Source organism: Hypanus sabinus, chromosome X1 (assembly GCF_030144855.1).
Source record: "Hypanus sabinus isolate sHypSab1 chromosome X1, sHypSab1.hap1, whole genome shotgun sequence".
In the NCBI taxonomy this organism is placed as follows: domain Eukaryota; kingdom Metazoa; phylum Chordata; class Chondrichthyes; order Myliobatiformes; family Dasyatidae; genus Hypanus; species Hypanus sabinus.
In genome coordinates this window covers 23,795,973-23,818,963 of record NC_082738.1, presented here as the reverse complement: position 1 = coordinate 23,818,963, position 22,991 = coordinate 23,795,973, and the positions used below count along the sequence as shown (strand labels likewise).

At 43.2% G+C, this 22,991-nt stretch overlaps 1 protein-coding gene across 3 annotated transcripts in view; it reads left to right on the top strand.

The window, feature by feature from the left end:
* LOC132384700 (vitamin D3 receptor-like) overlaps positions 1-22,991 on the top strand; it is a 211,624-nt gene that overhangs the window by 137,500 nt on the left and 51,133 nt on the right. For 2 of the 3 annotated variants that reach the window (XM_059956074.1, XM_059956072.1), the window contains exon 7: positions 318-486. In XM_059956074.1, coding sequence (XP_059812057.1) covers positions 318-486 — 169 coding nt within the window. Of the gene's footprint in view, positions 1-317; positions 487-8,816; positions 15,096-22,991 lie in introns of those variants that run through there. The other variant, XM_059956073.1, reaches the window with a different exon arrangement.

The window sequence follows — 22,991 nt, the reverse complement described above, 5'->3', positions numbered from 1 at the left end:
AGTCCAGAAGTAACAAATGCTGGATTTCAGCACCAGAGGGCCTGCAGCAGAGCCAGGCCCAGAGGATGTTACTGGAGCAGAATGGGTCATTAGAGCAATATTGACAAGGGGTTGGATGTATGAGTGGAGTTTATTTCATTTTCTTAATTTCTCTGTAATTATGTACAAATAACATGTTGACACAAGATTTGCAATATCAATATGGTGGAGGCAGTAGGTTTGAGCTGTTAATTGTCATTTCAATGAAATATCAAAGTGTTAATAGTGCATTTGTGAGGATAATGATCATGTTGTATTTTACCTTCTAATCGACACAGATATGTCTCAGATAGCAGGGTCATCTTTCTCCGGTTTTGGGATGGATGATGATGATGGTAGAAATTCCAAGGAGTTTGAAGAGCTCTCCATGCTGCCTCATCTGGCTGACCTTGTTAGTTACAGCATACAGAAAGTCATCGGCTTTGCAAAGGCCATCCCTGGATTCAGGTATTTGTTTGTTTTATTCTAGGAAGTTCTGTGAGATTATGGCTTTACCTGTGAATGTTCAGCCTGAAGTGAAGGAATCAAAGGGAGCTTACCATACTCAATGATCAGTTCATACTATTTGCTGTTTGTTGTGCTGGATCCAAGTCTGCAATCCACAAAAGCTAGTAACAAAACATATAAGGTAGAAATTGGATTCTGCAGGTCAAGACAATCAATGTAATGTTATTGAAAATCTGATTAACCTGGTGTAGAGCTATTTTGCATGTATTTGCAGATCTGTGGCTACTGATTGGGCAATCTCATTTTGTAGGGGGGCATATCATTATTTATTTTATTTTTATTTTATTTTAGCAATATAGCACGAAATAGGGCCTTCTGGCCCTTTGAGCCACACCACCCCAGCAACCCCTGACAAACTGATTAACCCTAACCTAATCACAAGACAATTTACAATGACCAATTAACCTACCCAGTATGTCTTCGGGCTGTATTATTATTCTCCGTCATTTTTATTCTGAATAATGATAATTATTTGCCCATGAACAACCATGTTTCAGTGATATTTTCCCATGAAAGTTATTAAAAGGACCAACATTCATTGAGGTTTGCTGCATTAGGGAGGTCACCTACCTGTCCAGGTTCCTCTGACTGCCCCGAGCACTCTTGCACCCATCTCCCACGTATTCAGCAGCAACACTCGCCTGTAGCTGGAAGAGTGCAATTTGTACTGTGGCAGAGATCTTTCCTGTTGGTGAAGATGCAGGGAACTGCAAGAACTTAGAACATATCAATAGGGAACACCAAATTGAATGAGCAACGGTCAGGGTCAGTGCAATGTTATGCCAGAAAACTTCACCCTCTTCTGTGAATTTGACAATTCAAGATCTTGTTCTTTGTGACTTAAAAACAGCATTGGTGTCATCCAAAACACCATATTAAAGCCAAAAAATGTGATAGAGTAATTTCTAGGTCATATTCACTACCATGCTTTCCACAAAAGTCCTATATTTGGCAATTTTATTGACATAAGCCACATGTTTTCTGGCAAATGCAAGTCACTCATTATGAACATAAACTGAAACTTAAATTGAACCCCAAACAGTCCATCAGGTAAGGCAACACTTCACCTGCAATTCGGCAGGGATCATCCCTCAAATAGACTTCCATGTGAGACACACTTCACCTGCGAGACTGTTGAGGTCATCTACTATATCTGATGCTTCCAGTGCAGCTCCTCTACATCGTTGAGGGACCAGTTGGCCAAGCACCATTGCTCTGTCCGCAACAGTTGGGATTTCCCAGTGGTCACCCATTTTAATTGTACTTCCCATTCCCATTCCAACATGTCCGTCCATAGCCTCCTCTACTTGCTATGATGAGGCCACACTCAGGTTAGAGGAACAACACCTCATATTCCATCTGGATCATTTCCAACTTGACCTGATGAACATCAATTTCTCTAACTTCTGGTAATTTCTCCCCTCTCCCCAACCCACCCACATTTTCTCTTTTTCAATTCTCCATTCACCTCCCTCTTTTACCCCTTCTCTTTTCCTCACTTGCCTATCACTTTACTCTGGTGCCCCTCCTCCTTCCCTTTCTTCCATGGCCCACACTCCTCTCCCATTGGATTCCTTCTTCTCCAGCCTTTTATCCTTTCCACCTGTCACCTCCCAGTTTCCCACTTCATATCCCCCCTAACCTTACCCACCCACCTTCCCCGTTCATTTGGTTTCACCTGACATGTAGCCAACTTGTACTTCTCCCCCTCCTCCAACCTTCTTAGCCTGGCTTTTCTCCTTCCTTTCCAATCTTGATGAAGGATCTCAGCCCAAAATGTTGACTGGTCATTCCTTCTTATAGATGCTGCTGACCTGCTGAATTCCTCCAACATTTTGTATGTTACTCTGGATTTCAAGCATCTGCAGAATCTCTTGTGTCTATAAACTGAAACACTATTCAGTTTTTCTTTGTTTCCATTAAATATTGTCAAGTTTGCCCCATCAGAACTCATTCACTGTTGCCTTTCTAATTCATCCTACTAATTTTATTTATGTTCTATGTTTTAGAGCTCAGAGAGGTTTATAGTAAAGAACAATTATGTTTACAAGAGAGTTTAGTTTTCATGCAGATTGGGGAAGCAGTGTAACTCAAGTCAGATAATTTCTTTCGTATATTTGAAATGTACAAAAATGTTAAGATTTAAGATCATATTCCAGAATAGACCATACTAGATTTGGTAATGACACCAGACAGAGTTAATACTAGCAATTATATATCAGTGATCCTAATATAATGTTAGTTTAAAAAAAGAGAAATATAGCACAAGTGGATGCAACAGAAAGTGCTAGAAATACTCAGCAAATCAGGCAATAACTTTGGAGCTAATGTTTTGTATTGACAACCTTTCATCAGACCTCATCAGTTATTCTGCTTTTAGATTTTTATGCGACTACCTTAAGGGACAAAAGGTAGTAATAGCAAACTGTTAAACTACAAATAAATTGTCTGAATTTAGCAACTGATAAAAGGCAAGAGAGTTTGACATATCACAAAGTATGCATGACTGCCAAAAGGTGAGAGAGAACAAAAATCCAAGCAAATACAGGGGTTGTGGAGGGGGGGGGGGGGGGAGGTCACTGACATTTATTGCCAATTATAATAATGAAACCTTTAAAGAAAGAATTGAAACAAAACAGATACACTGAAAATCAGAAGATATATGATTATAATATAATTACACTTAGATTTAAAGTACACTTTCTTGTGCAACTTGACATAGTTTTTCTTTAGTTGTCGAGTTGAGCCATACTCTTGTAAAGTCCTATTAGTTTGATTTATGTTAGTGTTTGAAAGTTGTGGAAAAAAATAGCGTAGGGATGTTCAACATTCTCCAATGTTTAATGTGTAATGCATATTATTTGCAAGCTACCTAAGGAAGAATTTGGGGGAAGTACAGTACAGTGTTATTGGGAGCCAGCATCGTTTCTCCTGGTTGCCTGGTGGAACTGAGCATTAGAGCAATTAATCTTGTAGGAGAAATTGGGCAGTGATAATTTCAGTGGAGAGGTCAAGCAACCAATGAGCCCATCCAACACTCCAAAGCACAGGTTGGGTTCCTATATGAGAGCAGGCAGTTACAAAAAAGTATGTATTTTGTATCATTTTTTCATTGGATAAAATTGGTAGTGTATTTTTGGCATTGGAATTTTCCCTGGGTTAGTGTCAAAGGCTGACAAATTTCAACGAAATGGTGAGGCCCTCTTGGGAGTCCGGTGAGTGCATTACACCAAGTTGATATTAAACAGATGCATCTCTATGGATGTTTGAAAAGTTGATTGAATGTGCCCTGCAGTTGAAAGGCTTTAATGAACCAGAAGCTGATTCCCTATGGCATGTTTTAGTTAATGGCAAGCCAGTAAACGTAGATAATATTCATGTCAAATTCCTATTAGCTGACCTAGACGAGATGAATTGTGACAGAAATTCACAAACTCATCTTGTAATTCCCTTCAAGGGTTGATGAAATAGATTCTTTTTGAAGCACTGCTACTTTGATTCTCCTGAGCTGCTGTCTACAAAAAGAGGCGGAAAATTATTATTAGAAGTTTAATCACAAACAAGAGAAAATCTCCAGATACTGGAAATCCAAACAACACACACACAATGCTGGAGGAACTCAGCAGGTCAGGCAGCATCTATGGTAAATGGTATAGTCGACGTTTCGGGCCAAAACTCTTCAACAGGGTCAGGGTTTCAGCCCAAAACATCGACTGTACTTTTTCCCATAGATGCTGCCCGGCCTGCTGAGTTCCTCCAGCATTTTGTGTGTGTTAATAGAATTTTAATGATATATAGTAAGTGGCTCTTTAAAGGGTTTCTATGGAGAGTGTTCCATCACATTCCAGGCTTTTGCATGTAGATGATAGGAAGGCGTAAAGGCATCAGAAAGCAAGTCACTCACTCAGGTACCCAGCCTCTGACCAGCACATTTACCCTCAGTATTAATGCTTATCAAACATGGTTGTTGCAGGCATTCTCCCCCAAGATGTTGACGGTGGATGATCAGGGATGATAATGCTGTGGAAGGTGAAGGATTAGACTCTCTCTGTTATTTGCTTTGTCAATTTATTGAGCATGCTGGAATGCTGTCCAGGTCTTGCTGCAGGCAGGCATGGGTTGCTTCATTTGCTGGGGACTAGTGAATGGAATTGAACACTGTGAAATTATCAGTGAAGACTTGTACTTTTGACCTTATGATGGAAGGTAAAGCATTGATGAATCAGTTGTAATTGAACCTAGAACACTGTCCTAAGGAAGCTCTGCAGCAATCCTGGGGTTGGGATGACTGATCGCTGCTAATCGCAATACTCTTTCCTTTGTGTGAGGCATAACTCTGACCATTGGAGTGTTTTCTCCTTGATATCCACTGACCTCCCAGTTTTACCAAGGATCCTCGATGCTCCATTGGGTCAGATCTCACCTCTGGAACTCACCTTTTCAATCTATGTTTGGACCAATGCTGTGATAAGATCTAGGGCTGAAAGCACTCTTTCTCAAACTACCCAGTTTGAGTTGTTGATGAGCGAATACTGTGTAATGGTATTGTTGTGGTGAACTATGTGCCTGTCGGGACACGCCCCTGCTGACTGCTCCTGTGGCTCCTCCCACAGGCCCCTGTATAAAGGAGACCTGCGGCCTGAAGCTCGGCCTCAGTCTCCAAGACCTTGTATGATAGACACTCACTCCTGGTTCCTTCTTCCAGTCAATAAAAGCCGATATCTCGCCTACGTCTCAGTGTGAGTTATTGATGGTGCATCAATTTTATTGACTGGAAGTTTTAAAACATGGAACCCGTTTTGCGTCCGGACCGGTTGGATTTGGACCCTCAAGACCCTGACGCAGCTCTCGCTTTTGAACACTGGCTTGCATGCTTCCAATTGTACTTGGCGGAGCTTCGTGCGACTGAACCCGCCGTTATGCACAGAATCCTACTCTCGAGGGTCTCCTCCAAAGTTTACTCCTTTATCCGGGACCTGCCGACCTACGAAGGGGCACTGGACGCCCTCAAACGACAGTACCTGCGGCCGGTGAACACCGTCTACGCAAGACATCGCTTAGCTACCCGGCGACAGCGGCCTGGCGAATCGTGCGCTGAGTTTCTCCGAGCACTACAGACACTCGTCCGAGTTTGCGACTGCAAGACGCTCACGGCAGAACAGCATGCGGAGCTGCTGGTGCGAGACGCCTTTGTGACGGGACTGAGGTCAGTGTACATGCGCCAGCGACTGCTGGAGAACTCAGACCTTACCTTCAGCTCGGCGATGGAGAAGGCCAACGCTCTAGAAGCTGCGCGGCATAACGCCGACGCTGTCCAGTCGCGCGATTCCCCGCCGGTTCCGTGGACTCCTCAGACCCCGCCACCGCCGGCTCCCGGGAGCGAATTCGCCAACGCCGCCGCCAGTCGCGATTCCACGCGCTCCCCGACCCAGACCACGGCTGTGGCCCGTCAGAAACTCGTGCTTTGTTATTTCTGTGGCCAAAAGAAACATCCTCGACAACGCTGTCCAGCGCGAGAAGCGATCTGCTCCAGCTGCGGAAAGCAGGGCCACTTTGCCAAGGTCTGTAAGTCTCAACCTCGAGCGGAGTGCAGCGCTGCGGGTGAAACGTGGGGGCCGCCATCTTGCATGCCGGGATGTGGGCGGCCATCTTTGTCGACGTCAGTACGCCCCGCCCCCGATCCTCCGATGCTGACCGGGTACCCCGGATGTGAGCGGCCATCTTTGTCGGCGTCAGCATGCCCCGCCCCCGATCCTCCGATGCTTACCGGGCACCCCGACGGCGATCCAACTCTGGCCACTGTGACTCTCGACCAAAGCGCCCCACACCAGCTTGCAAGATCCATGATGGACATCCAGGTGGAGGGGCACTGGACTGGATGCCTGTTTGACACGGGCAGCACTGGGAGTTTTATTCACCCGGACACAGTGCAACGCTGCGGACTTGCAACGCGGCCGGTCAGTCGGAGGTTCCATTTGGCCTCTGGGTCGCAGTCCGCAGACATCCGGGCGGGTTGTGTAGCGACTTTGGTGGTGCAAGGCACAGAATATCGGGACTTTGCGCTACTGGTCATGCCTAATCTGTGCGCACCTGTGCTATTGGGGCTGGACTTCCAGAGCCATCTCGAAAGTGTGACTATGGTATTCGACGGGCCCCTCCCACCACTCACTGTCAAGAATCCTCAGTTTTGTGGGACTTCGTCATATACCCCGCTACTGACCACACACACACACGGGCACACACATCCCATCCAGAACCAGGCCGACAGCTGCGCTACCGACACTTGCAGCCTCTCCACTCTCAAGATCCCTCCCCCACCGCTGTTCGCCAACCTGACCCCCGACTGTAAACCTGTGGCAACCAAAAGCAGGAGGTACAGCGCGGGGGACCGGGCCTTCATTCAGTCGGAGGTGCAGCGGCTGCTCAGGGAGGGGATCATTGAGCCGAGCACAAGCCCTTGGAGGGCCCAGGTAGTTGTTGTTCGGACTGGGCAGAAAGATAGGATGGTGGTGGATTATAGTCAAACCATCAATAGGTTTACGCAGCTTGACGCATACCCCCTACCCCGCATCGCGGATATGGTCAACCAGATTGCTCAGTATAAGGTGTACTCAACAATAGATCTGAAATCCGCTTATCACCAGCTCCCCATCTGCCCAGAGGACCGCCCCTACACCGCCTTCGAGGCGGGCGGCAGGCTCTATCACTTCCTGCGCGTCCCTTTCGGTGTCACGAATGGTGTCTCTGTCTTCCAGAGGGAAATGGACCGGATGGTGGACCAGTACCAACTGCAGGCCACATTTCCCTATCTGGATAACATCACCATCTGTGGTCATGACAGGCCAGATCACGACGCCAACCTCCAACGATTTCTCCAAGTGGCCGCAGCTCTGAACCTTACTTATAACAGGGACAAGTGTGTTTTTGGTACCACCCGCCTTGCTATACTTGGGTATGTCGTGGAAAACGGGGTTTATTGGGCCTGATCCCGAACGTATGCGCCCCCTGTTAGAGCTCCCTCTTCCCACCACTCTCAAGGCCCTCAGACGGTGCCTGGGTTTTTTTTCCTATTACGCCCAATGGGTCCCCCATTACGCAGACAAGGCTCGCCCCCTGGTCAAGTCTACCTCGTTTCCCCTCTCTGCTGAGGCCTGCGCGGCCTTCAACTGCATTAAAGCGGACATTGCCAAAGCTACGATGCATGCAGTGGACGAGACCGCTCCCTTCCAAGTGGAGTGTGATGCCTCCGATTTCGCTCTGGCTGCTACCCTTAATCAGGAAGGCAGACCAGTAGCATTCTTTTCTCGCACCCTCCAAGGCTCTGAAATTCGGCACTCCGCGGTGGAGAAAGAAGCCCAGGCCATAGTGGAGGCTATTAGGCACTGGAGGCACTATCTTGCTGGCAAAAGATTCACCGTGCTGACCAACCAGCGCTCGGTTGCGTTCCTGTTCAGCAACCAACAGCGGGGCAAGATCAAAAATGATAAGATTTTGCGGTGGAGGATAGAACTCTCCACCTACACCTATGATATCCTGTACCAGCCTGGCAGACTCAATGAGCCCCCTGATGCCCTATCCCGGGGAACATGTGCTAGCACACAGCTCGACCAGCTGTACGCCCTTCATGCACAACTTTGCCATCCGGGGGTCACCCGATTTTACCATTTTGTGAAAGCTCGGAACCTGCCGTACTCCCTGGAGGACATCAGGACGATGACCAGGGACTGCCAAATTTGCGCCGAGTGCAAACCGCACTTCTACTGTCCTGACACGGCACAACTTGTCAAGGCCACCCGCCCTTTTGAACGCCTGAGTGTTGACTTTAAGGGCCCCCTTCCCTCCACTGACCGCAATGTCTATTTTCTCAGTGTTATTGACGAGTTCTCACGGTTCCCCTTTGCCATCCCCTGCCCCGACACCACTGCCACGTCCGTCATAAAAGCCCTGCGCCAGCTCTTCACTCTGTTCGGGTATCCCTGCTATATCCACAGTGATAGAGGGTCCTCCTTTATGAGTGAGGAGCTGCGCCAGTACTTGCTAGCTAGGGGCATTGCTACCAGTCGGACCACGAGTTATAATCCCCGGGGTAATGGCCAGGTGGAGCGGGAGAATGCCACAGTGTGGAAGGCCACACTTTTAGCCCTTAAGTCAAAAGGGTTGCCGGTCTCTCGATGGCAGGAGGTCCTCCCTGAGGCACTGCACTCTATCCGCTCTCTGTTATGTACGTCCACCAATGCCACCCCTCACGAACGCCTATTCTCTTTTCCCAGGAAGTCTGTCACTGGGACCACCCTACCAGTTTGGCTGACGTCCCCGGGGCCAGTGCTGCTCCGGAAACATGTGAGGAGCAATAAATACTCCCCGCTGGTGGAGAGGGTTCACCTTCTACATGCGAACCCCCAGTATGCTTACGTGGTCTTACCTGATGGGCGGGAGGACACGGTCTCCATCCGCGACCTGGCACCCGCAGGTGCAGCAGACCACTACCCTGAACACTCCACGGTAACTATGAACCCTGCACCAGAGTTGACACCGTGCTCACCAGGCCCTACACAGACTCCTCATGACACTTGTATACCGGGCGTTTCGTACGCATTTATACCAGGCGCCTCGCACATGCATGAGGGATCACCGGCGCCTAGTGGGCAAGAACACGCGCAACCCCCGTCCCCTGTGCAATCGCCAATGTTGCCGGCATCTATGCGGTCACAGCCGGTGCTACGTAGATCGCAGTGACAGATTCGACCACCTGATCGGCTTGACTTGTAAGAACCTTCGCCACATGAGGACTTTTTCAAACGAAGGGGGGGTGAATGTGGTGAACTATGTGCCTGTCGGGACACGCCCCTGCTGACTGCTCCTGTGGCTCCTCCCACAGGCCCCTGTATAAAGGAGACCTGCGGCCTGAAGCTCGGCCTCAGTCTCCAAGACCTTGTATGATAGACACTCACTCCTGGTTCCTTCTTCCAGTCAATAAAAGCCGATATCTCGCCTACGTCTCAGTGTGAGTTATTGATGGTGCATCAATTGTCATTGACATGTTCCATTAATTGGGCAGTAATTAGCTGGATTGTTTTTTGTAAATGGGACATACTTGGACAACCTTCCACATTATGGTGTAGATGCCAACATTGTAACTGCACGGAAACAGCTTAATCAGAGACACATCTAGGTCTGGAACACAGAGCACTAGAGCCTGAACCTTGTTCTGTATCCAGTGCTCCTGTCCATTTTTTTGATCTCACATGAAGTGAATCAAATTGACAGGCTTCTGTGATAATGAGGATCCAGAGGGAGTTAAGATTGATTGTCCACTTGGCATCTCTGGCAGAACATAATTGCAAATGGCTTCCAGGCCCTGCCACCTTTGAACATTGGAGCATGGTGTTCTGTTGCAAGCTGCTCTCTGCAGTTCTACCTATTACTTACTGTACAATATATTTGTTTGACTCTTTTAAATCTAAATTAACACTTTATTCTGCATCCTGTTATTGTTTTCCCTTATACTACCTCAATGCATTGTTACAATAAAATGACCTGTATGGATGGCATGCAAAACAAAGTTGTCACTGTATCTTGCTACATGTGACAACAGTAAACCAATTGCCAATTTACATTCATTTATTACCGGATGTGGCAGGACTGTATAATTCTAATCTGATCCATTGGTTGTTGGGTTATCTTTGTGAACAGCATGTTGTTTTTGCGGTTTAGCTTGCATAAAGTCCAAGGGTTTTGCCGTGCTGTCATTTCATTTTTATGCATACCTGGTGCTGCTCCCAGCATGTCCTTCTGAATTCTTCGTTGAACCATACTTGATCCCATGGCTTGCCAGGTATGGCAAAGAGAAGAATATGCTGAGATAGGAGGTTACAGATTGAGGTGGTTTACACTTCTGCTGCTGATGGTCCACAGCACCTCCTGGATGTGCAGTCTTGAGTTGTCTATCCCAAGTAATACGAATTGTAGTGCCACATAAAGCATTAAAGGCTGTCCTCAGGGCAGCATGGTAGTGTAGCAGCTAGCTTAACACTATTATTAACCCAGCTTAATTTCCACCGCTGTCTCCCTGTGACCGCTTTGGTTTCCTCCCACATTGGTCACATGGCAGTGATTGGATGTTGCAGGCCTCTTGTGTCAGAAGAGCCTGTTACCATGCTGTACCTCTAAATCTAAAATCTAAATATCAGTGTGAAGCCTGGACGTTGTCTCCACAAGGACTGTGTGGTGGTGATTTCTACAATACTAGATTGGAGAGATACATCAGCTACAGGAAAATTGGTGAGGACAACATCAGGTAGGTTTATTCCTTGTTTTGATTCACTCAGCAGCCACCCATCACAGATGTAGTCTGACAACTGTGTCCTTGAGGTCTCAGTCAGCTCAGTCAATGGTGGTGCTACCAAGCCATTCATGATGGAGGAGCAGGATTTATCAGCTGAGGAGAGGACAGGAGTTAGTGATCAGGAGGTTTCATTACCCAACTGTCAGGCTCTATGCTGCTACCTGTGGTGGGTCTATCCTGCTGTTGGGACAGGATGTGTGTAGAGTTTATGATAGAAGATTGGCTGCAGTTGTTCTGTGAAGATAATTGTATCAGGCTGATGAGTGACTAATCTGTAGAAAACCTCTCCCAATTTTGACACTAGTCCCAAAATGTTTACAAGAAGGACTTTGCAAAGTCAACTGATGTATGATCGACCTGTCTGGTTTTATTTTTATTCTGTTTATTGCAGTAGCTATCAGAGAGCAATTAAGAGTCAATCATGTTACTGTGGTTTGCAATAATTCAAAGGCCAGACTGGGCAAGGATGGTGCATGTCTTTCCTAGATGGATATCAGTGATCCAGATAGGTTTTTTTAACCACTATCTATTCATCTCATAGCTACCATGGCTGAGAGTACAACTCTTTATATTTAATTCAAGATTATTTAATTAACTGAATTGAGATTTCTCATGTGCTGTGGTTTGAATTGATGTCTCAGAGTCATTAGCCCACACATCTAGATTACTACTTCAGTAGTTTAACCATTGAACCACCATTCCTTTCCATTGAATGGATTTCAGGAATCAATTTTTTAAGGTTTCCACTAGAGCCTAATAAAAGACTTGCACTTAATTAGTGACACCCCAAAGGACTTTGCATCCAATAGAGTACTAAAATTAAATTACTGCTTTCACATGTAAAATGCAGATCAGTTATAGAAGTAGGAAAGTGATATATATCGCCAAAACCTGAATTATTTTTGGATTACTCTAACTCCAAGGAGATTACTTTAACTCCAAGGTCTTTAAAACTTGAGATGAGACAAAGGAGGGTAGATTTGATTACTCCTGAGGACAGATGCATGGCAACAATATGCCGCATTGTCATTGAAGTGATTTCAACAACTAGCCAGATGAATCATCAGGTGGGCGAGAGGGAGTGGTTTAATATCATGAGCGGGCAGTTTAAGTGAAAGGGTGTTGAGAGAGACAGAGTTTGAGAAGGGGAAGAGAGGGGGAAGTGGAGAAAAGAGAGAGAGAAAGAAAGAAATGAAGAGAGAAAAACAGGAGCAAGAGAAAGAGCATAAAGACCAAATGAAAAGGTGGAAGAAGGGGAGAAAGGAAGGAATGAGAGGAGGGCTAGGACAGGATGGAGAGAGGGGATGAGGAAATGTAAAGATAGATGGCAAGGAGCAGTGAGAGATGGAGTGGAGAAAGGAGGAATGAAAAGGAAAGAGGGGGAGGTGGTGCAAGAGGGAGAAAATGAGAAGTTGGAGGGGAGAAGGTAAAGCAAGAAAGTGAAGCAGGAGAAGATAAGGAGTAGAGAGGAAGGAAGATGATAGAGGAGACAGCTAGGAAGAAGAAAATGAGAGGGGGGAAAGAGGGCAGAGAGGGGGATGGGAAGAAAGGAAGGGAGGTAGATAGAGTCAAAAACCACTGTCATCAGCTTAACAAAGGACAGCCACAATGGTAGGATGGAAGAGTTGGCTTGAACTCACTGGGGGAGAAAAGCAAATGTCACAAGATGGTATTTAAATAGCTATTTTATAATTACAAATTTATCCCCGTTAGAAAGAGGGTTGCTATGAGAAAGAGGAGCCATCCCAGAGGGTGAAAGAAAATACTAAATCAAAGACTAGAGCAAATAAAGTGGCAAAAGCTAGTAGAAGACTGGGAATTTTTCTGGACCGAGCAGCAACAGATGAACAAGCCAATAACGGAGAGGAAATTGATAATGAGGGAAAACTGACAAGACAAGCAGCAAAAAGGAAGAGGGTAGCTGTGTGGGAGTTCTGGGGGATTAGATGGGGGAATTAAAAATGGAGACAATGAAATGGCTGAGGATCAGCAGTTGAAATAATAGGTGGGAGGAATTACTGATGACAGAGAGTTTGGGGAGTCAAGTAGGGGAAGAGATCAGCGAGCTGGGAGGGGAAATCAGTGAATGATGCCTAGATATTTGATCATGTTGCTCCATCACTTTCAGTACAACACACCTGAAAGTGTAGAAGATAATTGTGATGGTTTCTTGATTGAATCATGCCACTCTGAACACCTCTCGCTATGAATCCAGGATTCAATCAAGAAACCATTGTAATTATCTTCCACACTGGAGGTTATGGTGCAACATGATCAAATATCTAGGCATCATTCATTTGAGTCCACAGGCTAGACTGAGTATTTGTATCCTGAAGGCAGTACTCGATAGAGTATGGTCAAAAACGGCATGTGTAAAATACAGCAAATCAAAATTAAACCAGGAAAAGCTAGAGGTATGAGTTCTGATGGAACCCTGAAACATTAACACTGTTCACCTTTCCATAGATTTTGCCTGACCTGCAGAGCTTTTCCAATATTTCTGTTTTTATTTCAGGCAGTAGCCATTTCCTTTACAGACAAGAGGGAAATTGGGGGTGTAAGACTTAAGAAACAAAAGTGGAATAGGCCATTCAGCCCTTTGTGACCGCTCAATCATTCTGATAATCTTTTACCTCAAGACCATTTTCCTGCACTAATCCCTTATCATTCAATTCTCTTGATAACTAAAACTCTTATCAGTTTTTAATATACTCAGTGGCTGAGCCTCCACTGTCTCCTGGGAAGAGAGTTCTGAAGATTCACTACCCTCTTGATGAAGAAATTTCTCATCTCAGTCCTGAGTGACTGAGCCATGATTTTGAGAGTGGGTCTCCTGTTTCGAGAAAATCCAGCCCAGAGGAAACATCATCTCTGGACCTACCCTGCAAAACTCTACTTCAGTGAGAACCCCTCTCATTCTTGTAAACTCAGGGGACTAATGGCCCAGTCTGCTTCATCTCTTCTTGTAGGATTATCCCCCTTCCCAGACATGAATCTAGTGAACTTTCACTGCATTCCCTCTTGGATCAGAAGTCCAAACTAGTCCATGATAATCCAGATGAGGCCTTCCTGGGTCTCTATATAATTGGAACATGTGTCTTCAATCTGTGTGTAAATCCTCTTCAAGTCAAGGTTATTGTCATTTAACTACATACATGTATATAGAAATGAGACAGCTTTTCTCCGAACCAACGTGTAAAGCACAGTAGGACACATGACACATGATAACTTGTGAAGGTAAGGATAAAATCTACAGGTGAGTCATGCATAAATAACAAAACTAAAGTGTATTAATATTAAATATTGCAGGTATGGAACAGATTAAACTGTTTCTCATACTGACCATTCTTGCTTTTATGCATCGTGGTCTCCTGTCTGATAGTAGAGTGTCAAAGAAGATGCTGGATGGATGGTGGGGAGACACCTATGATCCTCTCAGCCTTTTCTCACAGTCCTTTGCAGGGATTTCTGGTCCGAGGCTCAGATGCTCCCATCCCAGATGGAGATGCAACTTGTCAGGATACTCCCAATGGTGCTCCTGTAAAATGCAGTTAAGATGGGGAGTGGGAGCCTTGCTTGCCTCAATCTTCATAGGAACTGGAGGTGCTATTGTGCCTTCATGTGCAGGGAGGTGATATTAAGGGACAAAGTGAGGCCATCTGTGATGTGAACTCCTAGGAACTTGATATGTTTAACTTTCTCTGTGGAGGTGCCATGTATTCGCAGAGGGGGATGGTTCATCTTCCTGAAGTCCACAATCATTTTCTTAGTCTTCTCTACATTCAAGCCTAGGTTGCTCTTATCACACCAATCCACCAACTGCTCCACTTCCTCTCTGTACTCCATTTTGTCATCATTCCCGATGAGGCCAACCACTGTTGTGCATACCGTTTGCCTTTCTAATTGTTTGCTGAACCTTTTAATGTCACACCATTTAAAGTACTCTGTCAGTCTACTTTTTTCTGTCAAAATGGAAGAACTCATATAGAGCATAGAACAATACAGTTAAGTACTTGGCCCACAATTTTGGGTCCACCTTTTAATCTATTCTAAGATCAATCTAATGCTTCCCTGACACAAAGCCCTCCATTTTTCTTTAAACTATCTGCTTATCCAAGAGTCTCTTAAATGTCATTATTTCCACATTATGTTCCATCTGCTGTTTCTCTGCTCGTTCTTCCTACCTGTCCATATCCCCTAAAGCCTCTGCATATCCTCCTCACAACCCACATTGCGAATGTTTTATATCATCAAGAAATATATATTACACTTAATCCTTTCAAAGAATATTGTCCAAGCAAATACTGTCCATAGTAAATTGGCAAATCTGCAAATAGATAAAATAAGAATTGTGGAACTGTGAAAGATGCTAAAAAAAATCATGGAACAGAATAAGTTTATATCTCTAAGCAACAAGCGCTCAAGTTGTCAAAACAAAACCTGCTGTGACTAAAGAACAAAGAGACAGCACAAAAATAAAAAGCAAAAACTATAGACTGGGAGAGGTACAAAAGACAGCAAAAGCTGGTGAAGCATATTAAGAGCTACAAAAGTAAACTATAAACTTCTAAGTAACATTCATATTAAGAAAAGAAGAGTGGTTAGAACCACTGTGATCTCCTTAAAATGATAATGATGATGTTGTAAATAAAAAATAGAAAGTGGCGGATAAGTTAAGTGATTATTTTACATCAATATTTACTGGAGAGGAAAGGATAGCATCCTGACCAACCCCAAAAAACTAATATTGATTCAAATAGAGGCATTTGCCAAAATTAAAGTCAGCAAAATAACAGCAATGAATGATCTCCGGACCAGATGGTTTTTGTCCCAGGATTTGAAATGAAGGAAGTGATGCTCAAACTATAATTTTCCAAAAGTCTCACAGTTTTGATCGGAAACTTGTGTATGCTACTATAACATTTAAGAAAGGTGAGAGAAAGAAACCAGGGAATTGTAGACTAGCTAGCCTAACTTCTGTTGTCAGGAAATCACTGGAATATAATCTGGAATTTAAGAATAAAGTGACTGCACCTTGAACATTTTAAATTGATTTAAAAAAAGAATAGCATGGACTTATAAAGCATAAACACTTTGACCTTGAGGAAATTGTTGTAATAGATGACCAAACTAGTAGGTGGAACAATGTCAAAGGATGTTATTTATTTGGATTTTCACAGCTGTGTAGTAAAGTTCCTCATAATGGCTGTTAGCTTAAATTAAAATGGAATTAGTGACAGCTAAGAAATTGGCTAAGTAAGGGTACTGGGTAGGTACTCAAATAGCAGGATATGACAAGTGGTGCAAGTTCTGACACTCACAATTATCTTTACTATACCTCTTCCCAGCTTGTTCATTGTAAAATTGCAATTCCCATCTCTCAGTTCCTCTCAGGATGAGGCTTTCCATTCCAGAGCATCTTAGATGGCCCCTCTTTTTCCAGAAAATCATTTTCCCTTCTTACACTATCAATGTTGCCCATACCCGCATCTCCTCAGTCTCCTGCACGTCTGCCTTCACCCCATCCCCTACCCCAAACTACCACCCGACAAGCCTCCATATCCAGCACATCATTCTCCAGAACTTCCACCATCTTCAATGGGATCCTACCACCAGGCACGTCTTTCCCTCATCCCACCCTCCACCCCATGCTCTCCGTCCCCACTGTACACAGGGATCATTCCCTACTTGTCCATTCATTCCTCCCCACTGATCTCTCTCCTTGCACTTATCCCTCCAAGCATTGTAAGTGCTACACCTGCCCCTGCATCTCCTCTCTCACCACCATTCAGGGCCCTAAACAGTCCTTCCGGGTGAGGCAGTACTTCACCTCCAAATCTGTCAGAATCATCTACTGTATCCAGTGCTTTGTGGCCACCTCTACATTGGAGAGACCCAGCACAAGTTGGGAATCACTTCACTGAGGACCTTTGCTCCATCTGCCACAACAGCCAGGATCTTCTGGTAGCCACCCATTTCAATTCTACTTCCTATTTCCACTCTGTCATGTCTGTCCACATTCTACTGCCACAATGAGGTCAGAGAACCAACACCTCATATTCTGTCTGGTTAGTCTTCAACCTGACGGCATGAACATTAGTTTCTCTAACTTCCGGTAGCTACTCCCTTCTGTTCTCCCCCCCCCCCACTTCGTTTTACCTCATTTTTCTGGCTCCCATACCCCCTGTCTTCCCCTCCACAGCCCTCACAATCTGCCTATTCCCTTCTTCTTTTTCCCCACCTCCTTCCTTTTCACCTATGCTGCATTTGCCTCTCCTATCAGATTCCTTCTTCTTCAGCCCTTTACTTTTTCCATGTATACCTCCCAGCTTCTCATTCCCCCACCCACCCACCTTTGCCCTCACGTGGTTTCATCTATCACCTCCCAGCTTGTACTCCTTCCCTTCCACCCCACCTTCTTACACGGGCTTCTTCCCCTTCCTCTTCAGTCCTGTTGAAGTGCCTCAGCCCAAACCATCGACTGTTTATTCCCCTTTGTAGATGCTGCCTAACTCGCTGAGTTCCTTCCAGCATTTTGTGTGTGTAGCTCATAAAAGATCTGGGTTGGGGCCCTATCTCACTGGGATATGCAGTCATGTATCTAAAGTTTGTTAATGATGTAGATATAGATTGAATTGTAAATTATATAGACAAAAACATTAATAACATGAAATATTTGAGCAAAACTGCAGCGATGTAGGCAAATATGTTTGTATATGGTCATCCACTTAGGATTTAAAATTACTAAAACAGAATACAATCATTCCTCAATTTATAGAAGTGAAGTGTTTTTTGAAAACATTATGGTAACCAAAATTTCACAAATTGAAAAGACTGGGCAAATGTATTATGTGTTAAATACAGTGCATTAAAAATGCATTAAATACAGTGTATTGGTGAGAATGGCATGCTAGTTATTAGAACAAAATGAAAAATAACTGTAAATCAAAGACTCAAACTCCAAATGGTCAAAGGAATTATATAAAGATATCCTGAAACCAAACACTCATAAATATAAGAATTACTGTACAAATAATAAAAATCTGTAACAGTGAAACTCCAAAGAAATTTAGAGGTCCATGAAAATAATTCATTAAAATGTTAAGGCAGACAGAGAAAAAAATGTCTTCTGGCCACTGTATCAAGAGGACTGGAACATAAGTGAGTGGAAGAACTGAGTAGGTTGTATAAAGTAGAATCTGGAAGTTTAAGGAGTGATTTGTTTTGAAGTTTTTCACATTAATGTACAATACACTGATAGAATAGATATGTAGAAACAATTTTGGCTGGTTCTGAAATCTAGGATTAAGTGGTAAATTAGGATAAATTAGATTCCAGCTATTAATATCACTTCTATACACAAACGGTAAAGGAAGCTCCTAATCTTTCCTTCAAACAACATTTAATGCCAAGTCAGTTTTAAGTGATGTGAGGGAAAGACTTGTGTAAGAAGTTATGTCACAGATCAAATGACAGAAGAGGTTCAAGGAAGAACATAGCCTACTCCTACTCCTATGCCTATGTTCCAAAAAAGTACATTACCACTTCCTTGACATATAATGGTCATATAATCACCACCTTACCATCGGTGTACTGAGGATCTCTGTTGACGAGAAGCATAATTGGACCAGCCACATAAATGCCTCAGATAATACAACAGTTCAGAGACTGGGTATTCTCACAAATTACAAAACAGATGTGTGATGTCTTGCCTTACTTAGATGCGTTCACTCCAACAACGTCAAGGCCGCTTTATGCTGATATTGTTGGAGTTATACTCACTCCTGGTCTGCAGTGTATTATCAACAGAATGCAATACAACAACTTGGGAGATTTCTTTTAAAAGCACCAAACAAGCCTGTAATTTCCATGGCATGAGAGAAGAATGGCAATAATGAAAACCATTTAAATTGCAGATGCTGTGAATCTGAAATAAAAACAGAAAATGCTGAAAAAGGTCAAACCAATCATCAACTACAGAAAGAGAAACAGAGACCTGGGAAAGAGGGTAAAAACTCAGTTTAAGGTTGCAAAGAATGTGGAAGGAGGGCTGGATAGGACAAAGGAAAAATCTTGTAAGAAGTTAATGCTGGGGTTGCTGTGGTTAATGGGGCAGTTAGATGGTGACAAAGAAGTGTGATGTGTTGTGAAGGGTGTGCTAATGGAGAGGGGGAGAAAATTGAGTAAGTATTGCAGCAGTAGTGACCAGTTCTGATAGAGACAGTGAAATGGCAGGAAACTGGAAGCTCAGGGTCCCTCCAATGGACCAGGCGCAGATATTCCAAATAGCAGTTGCAAAATCTGTGTTTAGTTTTTCCAGTGTTGAGGAAGTCATATTGTGATCACTAGATTGGAAGAAGTGCAAGTGAATCACTGGTTCACCTGAAAGGTGTGTTTGGGTACCTGGATGGTGTGAAGGGAATAAGTGAAAGGGCAAATGTTGTATCTGTTGCACTTCTGTACGAAAATGCTGTAGGACAGCCAGAAGTTGGTGGGATGGAAGAGTAAAATAGCAACTCCATGGGAACACGATGAGTTCTCAGATTCTCCTCCAAGTAAAGCACTATCCGGATGAAAAAGTATCACTGTTGCTCCATCCTTATTGAACCAAAATTTTCACTTTTGCTACTCAAAGAGCAACCACAGAGAGTGCAAGAAAACAGCTCACCACATTCTTCAGGATATCTATGGTTGCCCAATAAAAACCATCCTAAGTTCTTTTTTAATCACTTCTCCAGAAAAAGTGAATTTTTCAATGCTTCTCCTTGTTGCTGGGTTGGCAGGCAGGGATGTATTTATATAGCACTTCGATGCTAAAAAAAATAAAATTTATTTTGGGCACAAGTACCTTGTGTCCAGGTTACAGGCTTTCTGTGGAAGAGGATACTGGCAATGCAGAAATCAATGTTTATTGTTGATATATCAAGGCGGTTTGTTAGCTCTTGTGAGGCATTTATCTGTTTTGTTGACAGATTTAATTTAAAAAAAAATGGTCAGGAACAGAATGCCCTAAGGTTCATATTAATTTCTTTCACTAATTTTTGCATGGGCTTAGAAAGCATTCTTGAAGAAACATTGGTTATAGTAAAATTGGGTTTTATCTGGAATTTGTACCCTAATTATAAGGTCATAGAAGGATAGAAAATAGATTCACATGTCTGTAAAGAAAAGTAAGGCATCATTCTCCATTGTCATTCAATTTAACTTTAAGTGAATGTTTGTTCCAGGGTTTCTGAAAATATTCTTTTTTTTATGTGATAGCTATAGTGTTGATTATATTTGGGGATCAAGTGTCCATATGTGGTATGATGAAATGACCGATGGGATATATTTATTGTTTGAATATCCCAAAGGATTGCAAAAGTATTGATTGATCCATAATGCAATCATTTCAATTTTTGATGTCAACTTTCAATGTTGGATGTATCACACCCTTTCTAGTTCTGTTCCTGACAGTGCAAGATCAAGAGCAAAACTTATTAGTCTGTGATGAAATCAGTTTCATCATAGGCACATCCATTTTTACAAAGTCTCTTCAATTAAGACCAAAGCATTGCTGGGCATGCAATTCTATTATAACCCTTGCAGACCCTTCCAATGCATAGCTTCCAATCTTTGTCAGAAAAATAAATCAAAATATAGAGCACAGCTGTTGAAAGTTAGGTTCAAGAATGTGTGCTTGTATAGCAAGACTTTGTAGCCTGGGATTCTAATTGAAACAAAAACAACAATCAAAATTCTGCACCTTTAAATGGGGAAGGAAAATAAAGCAATGCAGATATTGAAGGTCTGAATTTAAACAAAAACTGCTGGAAACCCTCAGTAGCTCGTAAATGTGGATACTGGAAGATATAATGTTACAGGTTATTAATCTTTGATCATGCAAAGGAAACTCATCAATGATATTTTATAAAGAGATAGATCATGTGCAAAATGAGCACCCCACCAATTATTCTGCCACTCATGTACACTAGGGACAATTTGTAGTGACCATTAACTTATGAATCCACAAGTCTTTGTGATGTGGGATGAAACCGGATCACCCAGGGGAAAGCCATACTGTCACAAGGCAAATGTGCAACTCAACATAAGGTCAGGGTCAAAACCTGTTCTCTCAAGATGTGAGGGAGCAGTACTAACTGCTGAACTACCGTGACACCCCTTTGCTTCCTCTAAGCAATACTGGTTTCTGTCTCTACCACTTTTTAAGACATAAGTTCAAACTATCAATGGGTCCATTCCCTTCTAGTCTTTCTACTAATTACTTTGAATGCATGTCCCCTGTTATTAATTCTCAGGGAAGGGAAATGTGTTCTTCCTATCTAGGCTGATTACGTGTTTAATAGATTTCAGTTAAACCCACAAGAAGACAAAACCAGCCCCTGCAACAATAACAGAAAATGCTGGAAAAACTCAGCAGGTCAGATGGTGCCTGTGGAAAGAATTACCATTTGCGTCTGATGGAAAGGTTGCAGACTAGAAACTTTAACTCCCTCTCTTTCCATAGAAACTACCTGGCCTGTTGAGTTTTTGTGGCACTTTCTGTTTTCATTTCAGGTTTTCAGCATTAGCAATGTTTTTGACTTTCATTCCCAGCCTCTGCAATCTGTCCTTTTCCAAATCTCTTCAGTATCCTCTCTATCTTCCTAAGTCGAGCCAAAAAGAAATAATGAGAGATGATAGAGATATGTGTAAGATCCAGAGATGTGTAAATGATTACATTTAGAATAGCAAAGGGATAGAGAAGAATAGAAAATCTGGTAATGTGGCAGGTTTCCTTCACTGAATTTATGAAAATCTGATAGCTACATGTCTGAACTGCAACCGTTCTTTATTGAGACAGGAAATTATGAATCCAAATTTCACTCAGAACTTGTAACCTAGTTTGATCCCGAGGGTATAATCAGACGTGTCACTTTTTGAATAAATCATTAAATTTCAGCCCTGTTCGCATGTTCAGATAGATATCAAAGATCTCATGACACAATTGAAAGAACATAAAGTTCTCCCGTGCCTTGGCCAGCATTCCTCTCTCAACCAGCAAGACAAAAAGTAAATTAACTGCTTATTTGCTGTTTTTATTTGGACCTATCTATGCACAAATTAATTACCACATTGGCCTGCGTAACAATGCCTAAATATTTGGTAGTGAACCACTGGAAAATCAAAAGGTACTGTATACTGTACAAAAGGCACCCGAGCTATATATATGTGCCGAAGACTTTGGCACAATACTGTAACTTCTAAGTTATTTATTTCACCTCATTGTCTTTGTTCAACCCTAATATTGATCAGTGAAGTGAAGCACCTTTTCCTAATTACCTTACTGCTCTGGAAGTATTTTGCCATTTTTATCATTGACATAAATTCCATAAGGTCATAAGATATTGGAGCAGAATTAGGCCATTTGGTCTGTCGAGTCTGCTCCACCATTTCATCATGCCTGATCCAATTTTCCTCTCAGCCCCAACCTCCTGCCTACTCCCCGTATCCCTTCATTCCCTGACCAGCTTTACCACTCTCAAGCTGCAGTCTGCTCTCATCTTTAACTCCTGTTGAAGGACTTAAAAGATTTCTTTAGGCTACAAAATGTTCCTTCCATTATTTGAACTATTGATTTTATATGTTCTCCCCATTTTGCTCCTCGATTCTTTTTTCATGACATCAATTTCTGCTTAGTTCATTATCAACCCTTTTATCACTGCTGGTCACCTGACCACATAATGTTATTTCCATGTACATCAGTGCAATCCTTTCAAAACTCTTATTTTCCTTTAAAAGCCCACCTCAAAACCTACTTTCTGTCCAGCTACTGTCTTAAATCTGACCTTTTTGTTTTTAAAGAGTTTGAAAATTGTAACCTGGCTTTGTGGTCATGGGTCAAATCACAGGTTGTTGCAATTCTTGAAATCTAGGTTTTAGTTCTACCCATAGCACCAAGACCAAAGTCATCAGTGACAACCTTCAATTCAAAGTTCAAAGTAAATTTATTATCAAAGTACACATATGACACCATATACAGCCCTGAGATTCATTATCTGGCGGGGCGGTCAATCACCATGAAACAAAAGAATCAGTGAAAAACTACACACAAAGACAA